This window comes from Pituophis catenifer, unplaced genomic scaffold (assembly GCF_029215685.1).
Source record: "Pituophis catenifer annectens isolate HBS135680 unplaced genomic scaffold, rPitCat1.0.hap2 SCAF_2, whole genome shotgun sequence".
NCBI lineage: Eukaryota > Metazoa > Chordata > Lepidosauria > Squamata > Colubridae > Pituophis > Pituophis catenifer.
In genome coordinates, this window is record NW_027256882.1 from 5,713,061 (window position 1) to 5,729,226 (window position 16,166).

At 40.4% G+C, this 16,166-nt stretch overlaps 2 protein-coding genes across 2 annotated transcripts in view; one reads left to right on the forward strand and one right to left on the reverse strand.

Moving 5' to 3' along the window:
* Window positions 1–394: 394 nt before the first annotated feature.
* On the forward strand, window positions 395–4,133 carry LOC139311690 (zinc finger protein 708-like). The gene is made up of 2 exons (XM_070936165.1): window positions 395–1,499; window positions 1,887–4,133. Exons 1-2 carry the CDS (start codon window positions 1,388–1,390, stop codon window positions 3,200–3,202), a joined length of 1,428 nt encoding a protein of 475 aa, XP_070792266.1. The 5' UTR covers window positions 395–1,387; the 3' UTR covers window positions 3,203–4,133.
* Window positions 4,134–13,037: 8,904 nt separating this feature from the next.
* LOC139311696 (zinc finger protein 253-like) overlaps window positions 13,038–16,166 on the reverse strand; it is a 30,402-nt gene continuing 27,273 nt past the window's right edge. The window contains exon 6 of the mRNA XM_070936171.1: window positions 13,038–13,614. Coding sequence (XP_070792272.1) covers window positions 13,251–13,614 — 364 coding nt within the window. The 3' untranslated portion in view covers window positions 13,038–13,250. The remainder of the gene's footprint in view (window positions 13,615–16,166) is intronic.

The following is a 16,166-nucleotide window of genomic DNA, read 5'->3' on the forward strand; positions in this document are numbered from 1 at the left end:
AGTTGGTGACCACTGTTCTGGAGTGTTTTTATTCCTGTCAATTTGGTCTAGTCTGCAAATTTGATGAGTTCCCCTTCTATCCTCTTGTCTAAATCATTGATGAAGATGAACAGATCTTGCGAATCCTCCTGTTCTGTTCTTGTTTTTTCTGTGTTCAGGAGAGTCTTGTGTCCTTCGAGGAGGTGGCTGTGTCTTTCTCTGAGGAGGAATGGTCTCAGCTGGATCCTGACCAGAAAGCGCTGCATTCGGAAGTCATGCTTCAAAACCATAGGAACGTGGTCTCTCTGGGTAAGAGTTCTCTAGTCCCCAATCAGAGAGTTCAAGAATGCAGATTCTAGTTAGCTTTTTTTAATTAAAAAACCACTAATCAGATATCGTCTCCTGGGAGGGAGACGATACTCCAAGGAAGGAAAGAGTCAATGTCTCTTTGCTTAGATGCTTTCTCTGCCATTTCTTATCTGTATTTTTCCATTTCTATTTGAATGTATCTGTGGAGGCTGAAAAGAACGAGGTGTGCTTTTATGTGTCCTCTGGAGGTCACATGAGAGGAGTGTGTTGTCATTTGTCCTCTGAAACCTCCAGAATTGTCTGATAATAGAACTTTCACACTCAGCCCATGGAAGAGCATTCTCCCAATCCAGTTCAAGAACAAAGGCCTCATGCAATGTCACTCAGAGCATCCTAAGGTACAGGTAATCCGCGAGTTCATTAAGTGACCGTTCCAAGTTACGACCTAGCCCACTCCCAAGTACTTAAGACTCAGTCCTGAAATTACGAATGTTGCAGCACCACAGCCATCATTCACACTTATGAATGTCAGCAGAGGCGCTGCAACAACATTCGCCCTACCTGTTCCCCCACCCCATCCTGCCGGGATTTACCTTGACAGGATGTGGTGAGCCATCAGTTTTTTTACCTACTTTGGTGAATATGCAGAAAAAAGAGGCCTAAAGTGGTGAGAGATACGTGAGATCAGTAGTGGTAAATCTTGCACAAAAGATCTCACGTGATCTCGCACTACACTGCTTTAGGCGTCTTTTCTCTGCTAACCAAGGCCGGCATGAGATCCAGGGAAAAATGGTTTGCAAAGAGAGGGAAGGCCTCTTCGTTTTTAGTGAATTTTGCCCTGATTCTCGTGCAGTCCTCAGTTCTTAAAAGAACGCAGGCCTAAAGTACTGCAGTATGAGATCACGTGATATTAAGAGCTTGAGATCTCATGTGATCTTGCACTAAAGTACTTTAGGCCTTCCATTCTCTGCAAACAGATGCCTGTACCAGATCCGGCCAAAGAGCCCTTGCAAGCCGATGAGACTTTGGGGAAGCGAAATAGCCATTCTTGAAGCCTCCCAACCTTTCCAGTCTCAGCACGAAGAGCGTTTACAAGCCAATGGGAGGCTTCAGCAAGGGATTTCGCTCCAAAGCCTCATTGCTGGGATCAAGGAACAGGCCGAGTGGGGGTCCTGCCCACCAGACAGACACTGTGGAGCAGCTGCTTGAAGGTACACTGGGGAAGAAAGAGTTTGTTTCAAAATTGTTTCATTTCTCACAGGTCTCTGCTGAAATTAACCCACCCCAATAATTCTTAAGTTTTCTCCTAATTCCTCCTTGGATGTTTCCCCTGATTATTCCTTAACTCAAAACTGACACTGAGAGAGATTTGCATATATAGAGATAATTGTAAAGAAAGAGATGTTTTCTAGATATTTCCAAAGCTTTTTGGACTCTTGAATATAGAAATCATCATGTCCATATCACACCCCTGTAGGCATGCAAACATACAAACTAATGGAATTTTGGAGAAATTCAGAAGGAAATTCACTTGACCTCCTAACATTGATTTTTTTCTTTAACCTTGTTATCATTTTCATTTCCCTTTTGCTTTGAAGGTAATAATGGGCAGGAGAATCAAGATTCCTGTGAACTGTTGCAAGTGATCAATGCTAAAGATGGAAGGGAGAAGTTTGGAATTCAAATGGAATTCGAAAGCCATGAGAGGAACCACTCAAGGAATTGGAATCGGGAAAGCTCATCTTCCACTGGTGCTCCGATGCAAGACTTTCTTGCCCAACAAGAGAAAATAAAAGAAAAATATATTGGAAAAAGTGTGAACATAATCAAAGCTAAAGTACAAGTAAATGAACAGGATTTAACTCAAAACAAAGGAGAAGATGCTATAAGAAGACACAACGGAGAAAATTACAATGGGATATTCATTCTTTCTCTTGGAAATAATTTCCTTACAGCTCAAAAAGCTATTGACACAAAAGAGAAGCCTTATAAATGTTTGGAATGTGGAAAATGCTTTAGAACAAACAGGCAACTTATATCCCATGAAAGGGTTCACACTGGGGAGATGCTCTACAAATGCATGGAGTGTGGAAAGACCTTTTCTCAGAGCAATACACTTACTATCCATAAAAGGATCCATACAGGGGAGAAACCATATAAATGCATGGAGTGTGGAAAGACCTTTGCTCATAACAGTAATCTTATTTCCCATAAAAGGATCCACTCGGGAGAGAAGCCATTTAAATGCATGGAGTGTGGAAAGACCTTTGTTCATAACAGTAATCTTATTTCCCATAAAAGAATCCACTCGGGAGCGAAACCATATAAATGCATGGAGTGTGGAAAGAGCTTTGCTCACAGAAGTACACTTACTATCCATAAAAGGATCCACACGGGGGAGAAACCATATAAATGCATAGAATGTGGAAAGACCTTTGCTCAAAGAGCTTATCTTATTTCCCATAAGATGATCCACACAGGAGAAAAACCATATAAATGCATGGAGTGTGGAAAGACCTTTGCTTTGAGCACTAAACTTACTATCCACCAAAAGATCCACACAGGGGAAAAGCCATTTCAATGCATTGAGTGTGGAAAGACTTTTGCTCAAAGTAGTTATCTTGTTTCCCATAAGATGATCCACACAGGGGAGAAGCCATATATATGCACGGAGTGTGGAAAGACGTTTACTCAGAGCAGTGGTCTTAGAAGCCACAAAAAGATCCATTCAGGAGAGAAGCCGTATAAATGCATCGAGTGCGGAAAGATCTTTGCTCATAGCAGTACACTTACTATGCATAAAAGGATCCACACAGGGGAGAAGCCATATAAATGCATGGAGTGTGGAAAGACCTTTGCTCGAAGAGGTAATCTTATTTCCCATAAGATGATCCACATGGGAGAAACTATATAAATGTGGAAAGGGTTTTGCTCAGAATGGTCATCTTACTTCTTATAAAAGGATCCACACTCGGGAGAAACTATATTGCAATAGCAATTCCACTTGGACTTATATACCACTCCACAATGCTTTACCACACTCTCTGAGCAGGTTACAAGGTTGGCATATTGTCCCCAGCAATCTGGGTCCTCATTTTAACAACCTCAGAAAGATGAAAGACTGAATCAACCATGATCAGTCAGGATCGAACTCCTGGCTGTGGGCAATTAGCCTGTAGTACTGCATTTTAACCACTGATCCGCCATGTCTCTATAGATTTGTATGTGTATGCATATTGTGCCTTTCTGATCCAAATGAGACAAGGTTGAATCCAACAAAATGAAAGTTAATGTGGAGAAAAGTAAGATTTTACACGTTTGCAGGAAAAACAGTTTACTTGAAACCTGGCTCAAAAACAGTAATTGTGAGGGGGACCTTGGGAATCCGAATGGATGATCACTTAAATAATGAGTCACGTGTGTGTGGCAGCAGCCCAAAAAGCTAATATAATCCATGATTGTATAAATGGACCATAGAATCAGAATCATGTACCGTTTTATAAAACCTTAGTAACTCTACACCGGGAAAATTGCATCCAGTTTTGGTCATCATGTCAGTGTATAAGAGTTCATTAATTGGAATAGACATGGTACCATGTCAGCCAATGGGGACTGTTTGGTGATCCAGATAGCTCAGAGCCTGGGTATGGCTTAGCTTGACTTTGTATATAAGAGTTACTTTGTCCTTGCAATATTGCCTCTGTATGATATTGCTTCTATGATTATTGACTTCTATCCAGACTCTATTCTGGATTCTGAGTTCTGGTTCTGACTTCTGCTGCATGGGAATTGTATACATGTCTCATACTGTATATTATTGCATATAAAGAAGTTTCTTGTATAAATGAATCCTGCTGAATTATTTACTTGTGTGCTGGTTGGATTGCTGCAAACTCTTAACACATCGCATTACAAGAAAGATGTTTAGACTTTGGAAAAAGTGCAAAGAAGAGCAGCTAAGTTGATTAAAGGCCTGAAGACTAAAGCGTATGAAGAACGGTTGCAGGATGTGGGTGTGGCTAGTCTACAGAAAAGAAGGATTAGGAGTGTCAACTGAATCTCCAGCATGGGTTTTCCCTTTCATGCTTGCCTGCTATCAGCTGCCATGGTAACAGGGAGGGTGGGCATGGCATTGGGGTTTGGGAAGAGAGCTGGTGTGAAGATGGCCCATGTGAATAAAGGAAGTTTACTCTCACGAATTACTAGCTGCTGAGTGGAGTTGTTTACAGCCAGTCAAGGCCAACCGTCCTGGAACTCCAGATGGATGAAAAGACCTGAGATTTGCCCCACATGACACTATGTGTGGCGGGGATTGGACATTCAGTCTGGGTCCCTGGGGGGTGGGATTTAGGGAAATTTTGAATAACATAAAAGAACAACAAAGAATGTTCTTTCTGTGCCAACTCAGAAAGCTCAAACTGCCCAAGGAGCTGCTGATCCAGTTCTACAGAGGAATTATTGAGTCTGTCATCTGCACCTCTATAACTGTCTGGTTTGGTTCAACAACCCAACAACACAGACACAGACTTCATAGGATAATTAGAACTGCAGAAAAAACAATTACTACCAACTGCCTTCCATTGAGGATCTGTATACTGCACAAGTCAAAGAGGGCTGTGAGAATATTTACAGACCCCTCACATCCATAAACTGTTTCAACTCCTACCCTAAAACGATGCTATAGAGCACTGCACACCATAATAACTAGACACAAGTTTTTCCCCAAATGCCATCACTCTGCTAAACAAATTATTCCCTCAACACTGTCAAACTAGTTATTAAGTCTGCATTACTATTAATCTTATTGTTCCTATCACCCATCTCCTCCCACTTATGACTGTATGACTGTAACCTTGTTAGTTTTATCCTTACAATTTATATTGACTGTTTCCTAATATGATTTGATTGTTTATTTGTTCCCTATGACTATCATTAAGTGTTGTACCATATGATTCTTTTTTTTTATTGAAAAAGTTTTACAAATACATTTTCTCCCCATTTCCCCCCCCAACCCTTCCTATCCCCCCTAACCCTCCCTAACCCCCCCTAACCTTCCCCTCCCCCCAGGACTTCCACAAAATATAATCCAAATCAAAATCTTATCAATATAAAACTTGAACCCCTCCACCCCCTGTATATTATTATTATTATTATTATTATTATTATTATTATTATTATTATTATTATTATATTTCTATACCGCCCTACTCCCGAAGGACTCAGGGCGGTGCACAGCCAGACAATAAAAACACATACAATACAAAATTTAAAAAATAGAATAAAATCAAATTAAATAATTTTGGCCCCGACAAATTTAAAACCCCAAACTTTTAAAACCAATTTAAAATTGAATATATAAATACTAAAAGATATTTAAAATTTTAAAAATCTTTTATAAAAGAGGGGGAAAATTAGGCCAGGCCTACCTGGTGAAATAAAAAGGTCTTTAAGGCGCGGCGGAAGGTGCGCAGATCCGGGATCCTCCGTATCTCTGGGGGGAGCTCGTTCCAGATAGTAGGTGCCCCCACAGAGAAGGCTCTCCCCCTGGGGGCCGCCAGTCGGCATTGCTTGGCTGACGGCACCCGGAGGAGCCCCTCTCTATGGGAGCGTACCGGCCGGTGGGAGGCTATTGGTGGTAGTAGGCGGTCCCGCAAGAACCCGGGTCCTAAGCCATGGAGCGCTTTAAAGGTGGTAACCAAAACCTTGAAGCGCACCCGGAAGACCACCGGGAGCCAGTGCAGCTCGCGCAGGAGAGGTGTTACATGGGAACGCCATGTCGCTCCCATTACCACCCGCGCGGCCGCACTCTGCGCCAGTTGGAGCCTCCGGGTGCTCCTCAAGGGGAGCCCCATGTAGAGAGCATTGCAATAGTCCAGGCGGGAGGTGACAAGGGCATTATTCAAATCTTCACAAAATTCAATTATTCTATCCCTATATAATACATTCAGTTAAAAGCTATCTGATATTTCCTAGTTTGATATTTATTCTGCACATAATCTATCCACTTTTTCCACTCCCATACATAAGTCTCTTGTGTCCGATCTTTTAGATATGCTGAGATCTTCGCCATTTCTTCAAAACTGGCCATCTTCAAAGTCCATTCTTCAATAGTGGGCATAGCTTCATTTTTCCAATATTGACCTATCAGTAATCTTGCTGCCGTTACCATATACAATATCAGCTTTACTTCACCCAATGTAAAACCCTTAACTATACCCAATAAAAACAATTGTGGAGAAAACTGAATTTTTTTCTTCAAAACATCTTGCATAACCCACCAAATTTTTATCCAAAAAGCCTTCACTTTCTTACAAGTCCACCACATATGATAATATGTGGCATCTAAGCAATCACATCTCCAGCATTTTGGTTGAACATTAGGGTACATACACAATAATTTCTTAGGATCTAAATGCTACCTATAAAACATTTTATAAAAATTTTCCCTCAAGTTCTGCGACTGTGTAAATTTAACATTCTGAACCCATATTTTTTCCCATGTTTCCAACATCACTGGTTCTGCAAAACTTTGTGCCCACTTTATCATACAATCTTTAACCAGTTCAGTTTCTGAGTCCCTTTCTAGCAAAACATTATAAACCCTTTTAATATGCATTGGACCTTTCTCTTTTATATGTCTAACCAATTCTTCTTCATGCATCATTATACCAGTTTTTTGGTCCTCTTTCCATCTCAATTGAAGTTGATTATACTGTAACCAAGTTAAATTAATCCCTTCAGCCAACAGCGTTTCTAATGTCTTCAGTTGCCATCTGCTCGCATCTGTAAAAAGAACTTCTTTATATAACCCCCCCCGAGTGACATTATATTTGTATTCCACATGATATGACCAAGATCCAGCCATAACGGTATTTTATAATCCCATTTGAGTCGGTGCTTCCTCCAAACTCTCATCAAAGAGTTTCTAAGTATGTGGCTTTTAAATACTTTATCCACTTTGTTCTCATAAAATAAGTATGCATGCCAACCAAGTTCAAGATCATAACTTTCTATATTCAGTATTCCAATCTTTTTCCTTCCAAACCAATCGCTTGCGTCAAAGCTGCTGCTTCATAGTATAATTGTAGGTTTGGAAGTTTAAGGCCTCCCCTTTCTGGAACATCTTGCATAATTTTCAGTTTAACTCTCAGCTTTTTCTCATTCCATACAAACTTATTCACTCCACTTTGCCATTCTCTCAGTTGTTTATCACTTTTAATCACCGGAATCATTTGAAACAAAAAAAGAAATCTTGGCAAAACGTTCATCTTAACTGCTGCTATTCTTCCAAGTAAAGACAGCTGCAGTTTTTTTCCAAGTCTCCATGTCTTTTTGTACCTCTCGCCGCAACACCTCATAATTATTTTGAAACAATTTTATATTTGATTCTGCAACCTGAACTCCTAGATATTTAACCTTTGGTACTATTTCAAAACCTGCCTTGCTTTCAAGTTCCTGTTTTCGATCTTGTGTCATATTTTTAACTATCTTAGTTTTTTTCTGGTTCAGTCTAAATCCTGATACTATACCATATTCTTCTATAATGTCTTTCATCTGGATTATTGATTCCATCGGCTGTGTTAGGGTAACAACCAGATCATCTGCAAATGCCCTTATTCTGTAATCCTCTTGCCTTATCACTATTCCTTTGAAAGTACTCAAGTCCCATATTGTATTCAACAAGACTTCTAATGTTAAGATGAATAACAATGGGGATAACGGACAACCTTGTCTTGTTCCTTTTTCAATACTAAAATTTGTTGTCAAACTTCCATTAATAATAATTTGTGCCATTTGTTCTTGATAAATTGCTGAGACCGCCTGTATAAACTGGTCCCCAAAGTCCATATTTCTTAAAGTCTTTAATAGAAAGTTCCAATCCACTCTATCAAAGGCCTTCTCCGCATCCAAGAAAACCAGCACTGCAGGGATCTGTTTATTCTTCTCAAGATATTCCAATAAGTCTATAATTTGCCTTACATTGTCCTTCATATATCTGCCTTCTATAAATCCCGCTTGATCATAATGAATCACCTCTTGAATAACTGGCATCAACCTGTTGGCTAATACTTTTGCAAATATTTTATAGTCATTGTTGAGAAGAGATATTGGTCTAAAATTCACAGGTTTTTTAGGACCTGCTTGCTCTTTTGGTATCAATGAAATATAAGCTGTTTTCCATGATGGGGGTATTTTACCCCCTTGTTGTATACTACAAAATAGATCTTTAAGATATTCAATCATTTCTGCTTGTAAAGTTTTATAATACACCGCAGTTAAACCATCCGTCCCTGGTGCTTTAGCTGTTTTCAATTGTTTAATTGCGGCAATAATCTCCTCAACTGTTATAGGATGATTCATTCTCTCCTTTTGTTGACTAGAAATTTTTGTAACTCTTCTTTTTTCTAAATATTTCTCTATAAGTCCATTCTGTATATCATCTTTGGCATATAATTTGGTATAATAGTCTAAAAAAACTTCTTTGATTAAGTTTTGTTGAAAAATTTCCTTCCCTCCACTATCAATACTATCAATGACCCGTGTACTCTGCCTCTTCCTTAGTGTATAAGCCAACCATCTGCCCGGTTTATTAGTGTTACAAAATGTGTTATGTTTCGCAAATTGTAAATTTGTTGCTGTTTGTTCTGCCATAAGCATTTGAAATTGATCTTTCAGAAGTTTTATAGCTCCTCGTATTCTTTCATCTGTTGGATTTTTTATAAGTAACTGTTCTTTGTTCTTTATTTGATTCTTGATGAATGTATCTTTTACTCTGAGAGCATATGCACCAAGACAAAATCCTTGGGTGTCTAATCACACTTGGCCAATAAAGAATTCTATTCTATATTTAATTTTCATGCTTTTTGGCTCAGATCTTGCTTTTCTTTCGCTGCTATAATTTCAAACTCAGTAAAAGTACCTCTTCTCTACTTCAATGGAGTTGGGGTTTTCTTTCTTGGGATTTGAACAGAGGCAGGGCTGACATTAAGCAATGTCAGAGTTTAGGCAGTGTGACTAGTATTATGAGATAAACCCAGGAGCAAAAGATAGCACACAGGACACAGTGCCTTTTAGATAAATAAGTGGTTTTATTTACAGTTAAATATTTACAAACTTATGCGTGGTTAAATACCTTTATCATACAGCTATTGATCCAATGGAGAGCAATGATACACAATGAGAAAACAAGAAGTATAATGCATGAGGAGAAGGCTTGAGAAGGAAACCTCCTCTAATGGCTTCCCTTATATAGGCAGCTTCTTACCCAGCTTTTTAAAGTGGCAGTTAACTCTGCTGCCTCATTCCATTGCATCAGCTTCCCATCAGCTTACAGCTATTAACTCTTTCATACCCTGACAAGCAAGATCTGTTTTATCAGACAACCTGGAGACCTAGTCTACCGCAGGGGCTGAGCACACAATGTCAAGCCATGGAATGACCAGGTAGACTGGGGAGCCGTGGGGTTGACCTCCCCCCAGCCACAACGCTGCTGGGAGGAGACAAGCTGGATGGATACGACCTAGTAGACGACGCTCACTCTGTCAAGGACCTTGGAGTACTCATCTCAAATGACGTAAGCATTTGGCAATGCTCACTATAACAGCATTGCCAAAAAAGCATTAAGAATTGTTAACCTAATCTTGCGTAGCTTCTTTTCCGGTAATATTAAAGTAGGAAAAGCGGGTCCAGCTAGATGATCACTGAAGGGCCCTCTTTGTTCATAGTATTGTAGAAGAGAAATTGTGCTTGCAAATGTATCCAGTTGAAATAAAAGGCAGACACATTCCTTCTTTGATGTAGAACCAGTGAGGAGAGGTCCCTCAGTTGCCCCTCAGTTGTCACAGATAAAGAGTCTGTTGATTTACACTTTGAAGGTCAGAGAAACGGAGATGACCATATTGTTTCAACAAGAAGATAATTTGAATCTATGGTTCAGTAACTTCTAAAAAGAATTATAACTGTTTGGCAAAGATAGTAACAAACTCAGTAATTAAGGTATGTCATTTTGTGTAACAAATGTCTTGTGATAATAAGAAATGCTGACTTCACAGAATCCTTTGTCTGACCATGTATAAAAACTGAGATGTTCATTTCATGCTTTCGTTCAGACTTTCTTTGGTAAGGATACTGGTCTGATCCTTTATTGCAATAAATAAATAAACTGATTCTGTCTGCCCTAAAGGGATGTTTCTTTAATTCCTTCTTCCACAACAATATTGAACTGCTAATTAAGACATACAAAACTTTTGTTAGACCAATTCTTGAATACAGCTCATCTGTCTGGAACCCGCACTACATATCGGACATCAATACAATCGAATGAGTCCAGAGATATTTCTTGAGAAGTGTCTTCCACTCCTCTGCTCGCAACAAAATACCTTATTTATTTATTTATTTATTATTTATTGGTTCGATTTATATGCCACCCTTTTCCAGAGACTCAGGGCGGCTTACAATGCATTAAGCAATAGCCTTCATACTTTTGTATATACCTGCTTAGTAGAGCTTTCGCCCCCCCCCCAAGCGGTGTTCTTTTTTTTTTAATACAAAGTCAGCTTATTGCCCCCAAAACTGGATCCTCATTTTACCTACCTCAAAAGGATGGAAGGTTGAGTCAACCTTGAGCCTGGTGAGATTTGAACTTGCAGTAATTGCAGGCAGCTGGTGTTACTGAACAGTGCTTTAATCTGCTGCGCCACCAAGGCTCTTTACAAGTCTTATTCCACCAGACTTGAAATTTTGGGCTTAAACAACTTAGAACTTCGCCGTCTTCAGTCCGACCTAAGCGTAGTACATAAAATTATCTGCTATAATGTCCTACCTATCAATGAATACTTCAGCTTCTACCGAAACAATACACGAGCACACAATAGATACAAACTTATGGTAAACCACTCATGGAAGCCCCTGAGGAGCACACCCCCAGGGGTAACTGTTACCAGATGCCGGCGGGGAGATGGTAGCTGGCAGGAAGCCGACCAAGAGGACCTCCTGCTGACACATGCCCTGCAACTTCTGCATGAAGCTCTCAAGAGTCAGAGAGCTCTTTAGTAAATAGCAGAACCCACATCTGCTGCAGTCATCTACAATGACCAGCGCATAGTTTGCTCCTCCCAAACTGGCTTGCATTGGCCCAACCAAATCTGCATGTATCAGTTCTAGAGCTCTTGTTATCTGTCTTGTGCTACTTATGCTCACTGGGAATGCCTTGGACTTTGATGATTTGCATGCTGCACAGTCCAAATATACCTTACATCCCTTTAAATTTAATTTGATCCTTCTCCAAACTGTTCCATCTCTTGCAACTCTGAAGCTAGCATGGCCAAGCTTTCTGTGCAAGAGATGAACACATGAATCATGTTGTGCCACATTTCCAAATGCTTGGGCACATTGAACCTTTTGTCCCTGCAATCACTTGCAATAAAGATTATCCTGCTTTATACTCTGTGCACATACATTCCCATTTCTTTTTATGAGACACCTCCCAATTATAAATGTGGTCTCAAAACCTTGCTTGTCTAAACTAGAGACACTCAGCAAATTATGCTCCATTTCAGGCACACATAATATATCATTAAATCTCTTTTCCAGATATGGAATTTGCACACTGCCTCTTCCAATGACTTTAGCCTTCTGGTCATTTGCCAGGGCTACTGCATCTCCAGCAGCTGGATCCAGCCTATAAAACAATTTAGAATTATTAACAATTGTTTAACTAGCCCCACTGTCTATCAACCATTTGTCTCTGCTATTGCAATAGCTAACTTTTTCCACGGCAATTTGTCCATCTGCTGATTTTCTTCCTTGCAAACAGTTTCCGTCTTGCAAATAGTTTCATCCTTCAAATAGTTTTTTTCTTTGCAAAGTTTTTCTTCAAATGTGTCTTTTCACCACAGGTGAGGCACCGCCTCTGTTGCTGGTCTGTATTCTGGTCTCTTCTACTACTTTTCTCTTTGCAGACATCTTGTCTATTGTTCTCTCTCTGCAGAGGGCCAGTCTGTTACATTTCTCTCTCTGCTCGTTGGGCCCCCACCTCAGGAATTTCTCCTGGAGGCTTTTCTGAAATGGCGCTTGTGCTCCTCACCAATCAGACAAGCTTTTAAGGCCTGTTCCTGCTCTGGTTTGCACTCAAACACTGCAGAAACTATGTCCCACGTTTCATCCATGCTGTTTAACACCAATAGCACTTTTTGAGTTTCAGGAATCTGCATTCCACACAGTTCTAATTCAACAAATAAAGTTTTCATTTGTACAAAATGCTGCTCCACACTCACATGCACACTTCTCAACTTCAGCCAGACCTTCTGTGCAGTCTTTAAATCAGCTACATTGATAAACTGTTATCTTCTAAACTCAAGATGATGTAGGCCATTGCTTTATCGTGCTGCCTCTGATCTGCAGCTGCTAATTGTGGCTGGGGTGGATTAACAACAATATCCCACAGCTCCTTGGCCTTCAGGAAACACTCCATCTTTGCAGCCCAAATTATATACTTCTTCTGTCCCAAACGAGGCAGAGAGCTCTCCTTAAATTCAACAGCCATCCTGCAATCTTTCTCTGCCTTGTTCTTTCTCTATTGACACAGGCTGTCCCTCAGCTTCATTACAATTCAGTCTTTCTGTGTGCTCTGGGCCCATAACCTGTCAAGAGTTTGTTGTAGCAATCAAACCCAGAAAGCAAATACAGGTAACTGATTCAGCAAGATTGATTTAAATAAGAAACCTCTTTATATACAAGAATATATACAGTTCTCTGAATCAGAAGCATAATCACAGAAGCAGTTAACAGGAGGATTATTCACAGAAGCACAATAATAGGAGCACACAATTTATATGTATACATCTCAGTTAACCTAAGCCACGTCCAGGCCCCAAGCAGTTTCAGCATCCAAACAGCCCTCATTGGCTGACCCAGTTGCTATGCCTATTCATTGGCTGACCTTGTTACCATGTCTCTGCCAGTCATGAATTCTCTGACACCATGTGGATCTTTTTGTGCATAGAAAGTGTACTGCTCAAAGCAAAGATCTTTCCACACTCCATGCATTTATATGGTTTCTCTCCTGTGTGGAGCTTTTTGTGGCTTCTAAGTCCACTGCCCTGAGTAAAACTCTTTCCGCACTCCATGCATTTATATGGTTTCTCTCCTGTGTGGAGCTTTTTGTGGCTTCTAAGTCCACTGCTCTGAGTAAAACTCTTTCCACACTCCATGCATTTATACGGCTTCTCCCCTGTGTGGATCATCTTATGGGAAATAATATGATTTCTTTGAGCAAAGGTCTTTCCACACTCCATGCATTTATACGGTTTCTCCCCTGTGTGGATCCTTTTATGGATAGTAAGTGTATTGTTATGAGCAAAGGTCTTTCCACACTCCATGCATTTATAGAGCTTCTCCCCAGTGTGAATCCTTTCATGGGAAGTAAGATGCCACCTTGTTCTAAAACATTTTCCACATTCCAAACATTTATAAGGCTTCTCTTTTGTGTCAATAGCTTTTTGAGATATAAGGAAGTTATTTCCAAGAGAAAGAATGAATGTCCCATTGTAATTTTGTCCGTTGTGTCTTCTTATAGCATCTTCTCCTTTGTTATGGGTTAAATCCTGTTCATTTACTTGTATTTTAGCTTTGATTAGGTTCACACTTTTTCCAGTATATTTTTCTCTTATTTTCTCTTGTTGGGCAAGAAAGTCTTGCATCGGAGCATCAGTGGAAGATGAGCTTTCCCAATTCCAATTCCTTGAGTGGTTCCTCTCATGGCTTTCGAATTCCATTTGAATTCCAAACTTCTCCCTTCCATCTTTAGCATTGATCACTTGCAACAGTTCACAGGAATCTTGATTCTCCTGCCCATTATTACCTTCAAAGCAAAAGGGAAATGAAAACGATAACAAGGTTAGAGACAAAGATCAAAGTTAGGAAGTCAAGTGAATTTCCTTCTGAATTTCTCCAAAATTCCATTAGGTTGTATTTTTGCATGCCTACAGGAGTGTGATATAGACATGATAATTTCTATATTCATGCCCAAAAAAACTTTTCTGGAAATATCTAGAAAACATCTCTTTCTTTACAATTATCTCTATATATGCAAATCTCACTCAGTGTCAGTTTTAAGTTAAAGAATAACTAGGGAAACATCCAAGGAGGAATTAGGAGAAAACTTTAGAATTATTGGGGTGGGTTAATTTCAGCAGAGACCTGTGAGAAATGAAACAATTTTGAAACAAACTCCTTCTTCCCCAGTGTACCTTCGAGCAGTTGCTCCACGGTGTCCGTCTGGTGGGTGGGACCCCTGCTCGGCCCATTCCTTGATCCCAGTGATGAGACTTTGGAGCGAAATCCCTTGCTGAAGCCTCCCATTGGCTTGTAAATGCTCTTCGTGCTGAGACTGGAAAGGTTGGGAGGCTTCAAGAATGGCTATTTCGCTTCCCCAAAGTCTCATCGGCTTGCAAGGGCTCTTTGGCTGGATCTGGTACAGGCTTTAGTTTGCAGAGAACGGAAGGCCTAAACTACTTTAATGCGAGATCATATGAGACCAGTAGTGCAAGATCTCAGGCTACTAATCTCGCGTGATCTCACACTGCAGTACTTTAGGCCTGCGTTCCTTTAAGAACTGAGGACTGCACGAGATCCAGGACAAAATTCACTGAAAACGAAGAGGCCTTCCCTCTCTTTGCAAACCATTTTTCCCTGGATCTCATGCCGGCCTTGGTTAGCAGAGAAAAGACACCTAAAGCAGTGTAGTGCGAGATCACGTGAGATCTTTTGTGCAAGATTTACCACTACTGATCTCACGTATCTCTCACCAATTTAGGCCTCTTTTTTCTGCATATTCACCAAAGTAGGTAAAAAAACTGATGGCTCACCACATCCTGTCAAGGTAAATCCCGGCAGGATGGGGTGGGGGAACAGGTAGGGCGAATGTTGTTGCAGCGCCTCTGCTGACATTCATAAGTGTGAATGATGGCTGTGGTGCTGCAACATTCGTAATTTCAGGACTGAGTCTTAAGTACTTGGGAGTGGGCTAGGTCGTAACTTGGAACGGTCACTTAATGAACTCGGGGATTACCTGTAACCCTAGGATGCTCTGACTGACATTGCATGAGGCCTTTGTTCTTGAACTGGATTGGGAGAATGCTCTTCCATGGGCTGAGTGTGAAAGTTCTGTTCTCACACAATTTTGGAGGTTTCAGAGGACAAATGACAACACACTCCTCTCACATGTCCTCCAGAGGACACATAAAAGCACACCTCGTTCTTCTCAGCCCCCACAGGTAATTTCAAATAGAAATGGAAAAATAGAGATAAGAAATGACACAGAAAGCATCTAAGCAAAGAGACATTGACTCTTTCCTTCCTTGGAGCACGAGAAGATCCTTTCCTTCTCCCTCCCAGGAGACGATATCTGATTAGTGGTTTTTTAATAAAAAAGCTAACCATAATCTGTCTTCTTGACCTCTCTTATTGGGGACTAGAAAACTCTTACCCAGAGAGACCACGTTCCTATGGTTTTCAAGCATGACTTCCGAATGCAGCGCTTTCTGGTCAGGATCCAGCTGAGACCATTCCTCCTCAGAGAAAGACACAGCCACCTCCTCGAAGGACACAAGACTCCCCTGAACACAGAAAAAACAGAGCAGAACAGGAAGATTCGCAAGATCTGTTCATCAATGATTTAGACAAGGGAATAGAAGGGGAACTCATCAAATTTACAGACAAGACCAAATTGACAGGAATAAAAACACTCCAGAAGATAAGCTCCAGATATAGAAGGATTGACAGATTGGGCCCCATCTAACAAAACAAAATCAACAGTGAGAAATGTTAGGTCCTAAATTTAGGAAAGAAAAACCAAATGCACTGGCATAGAATAGGTG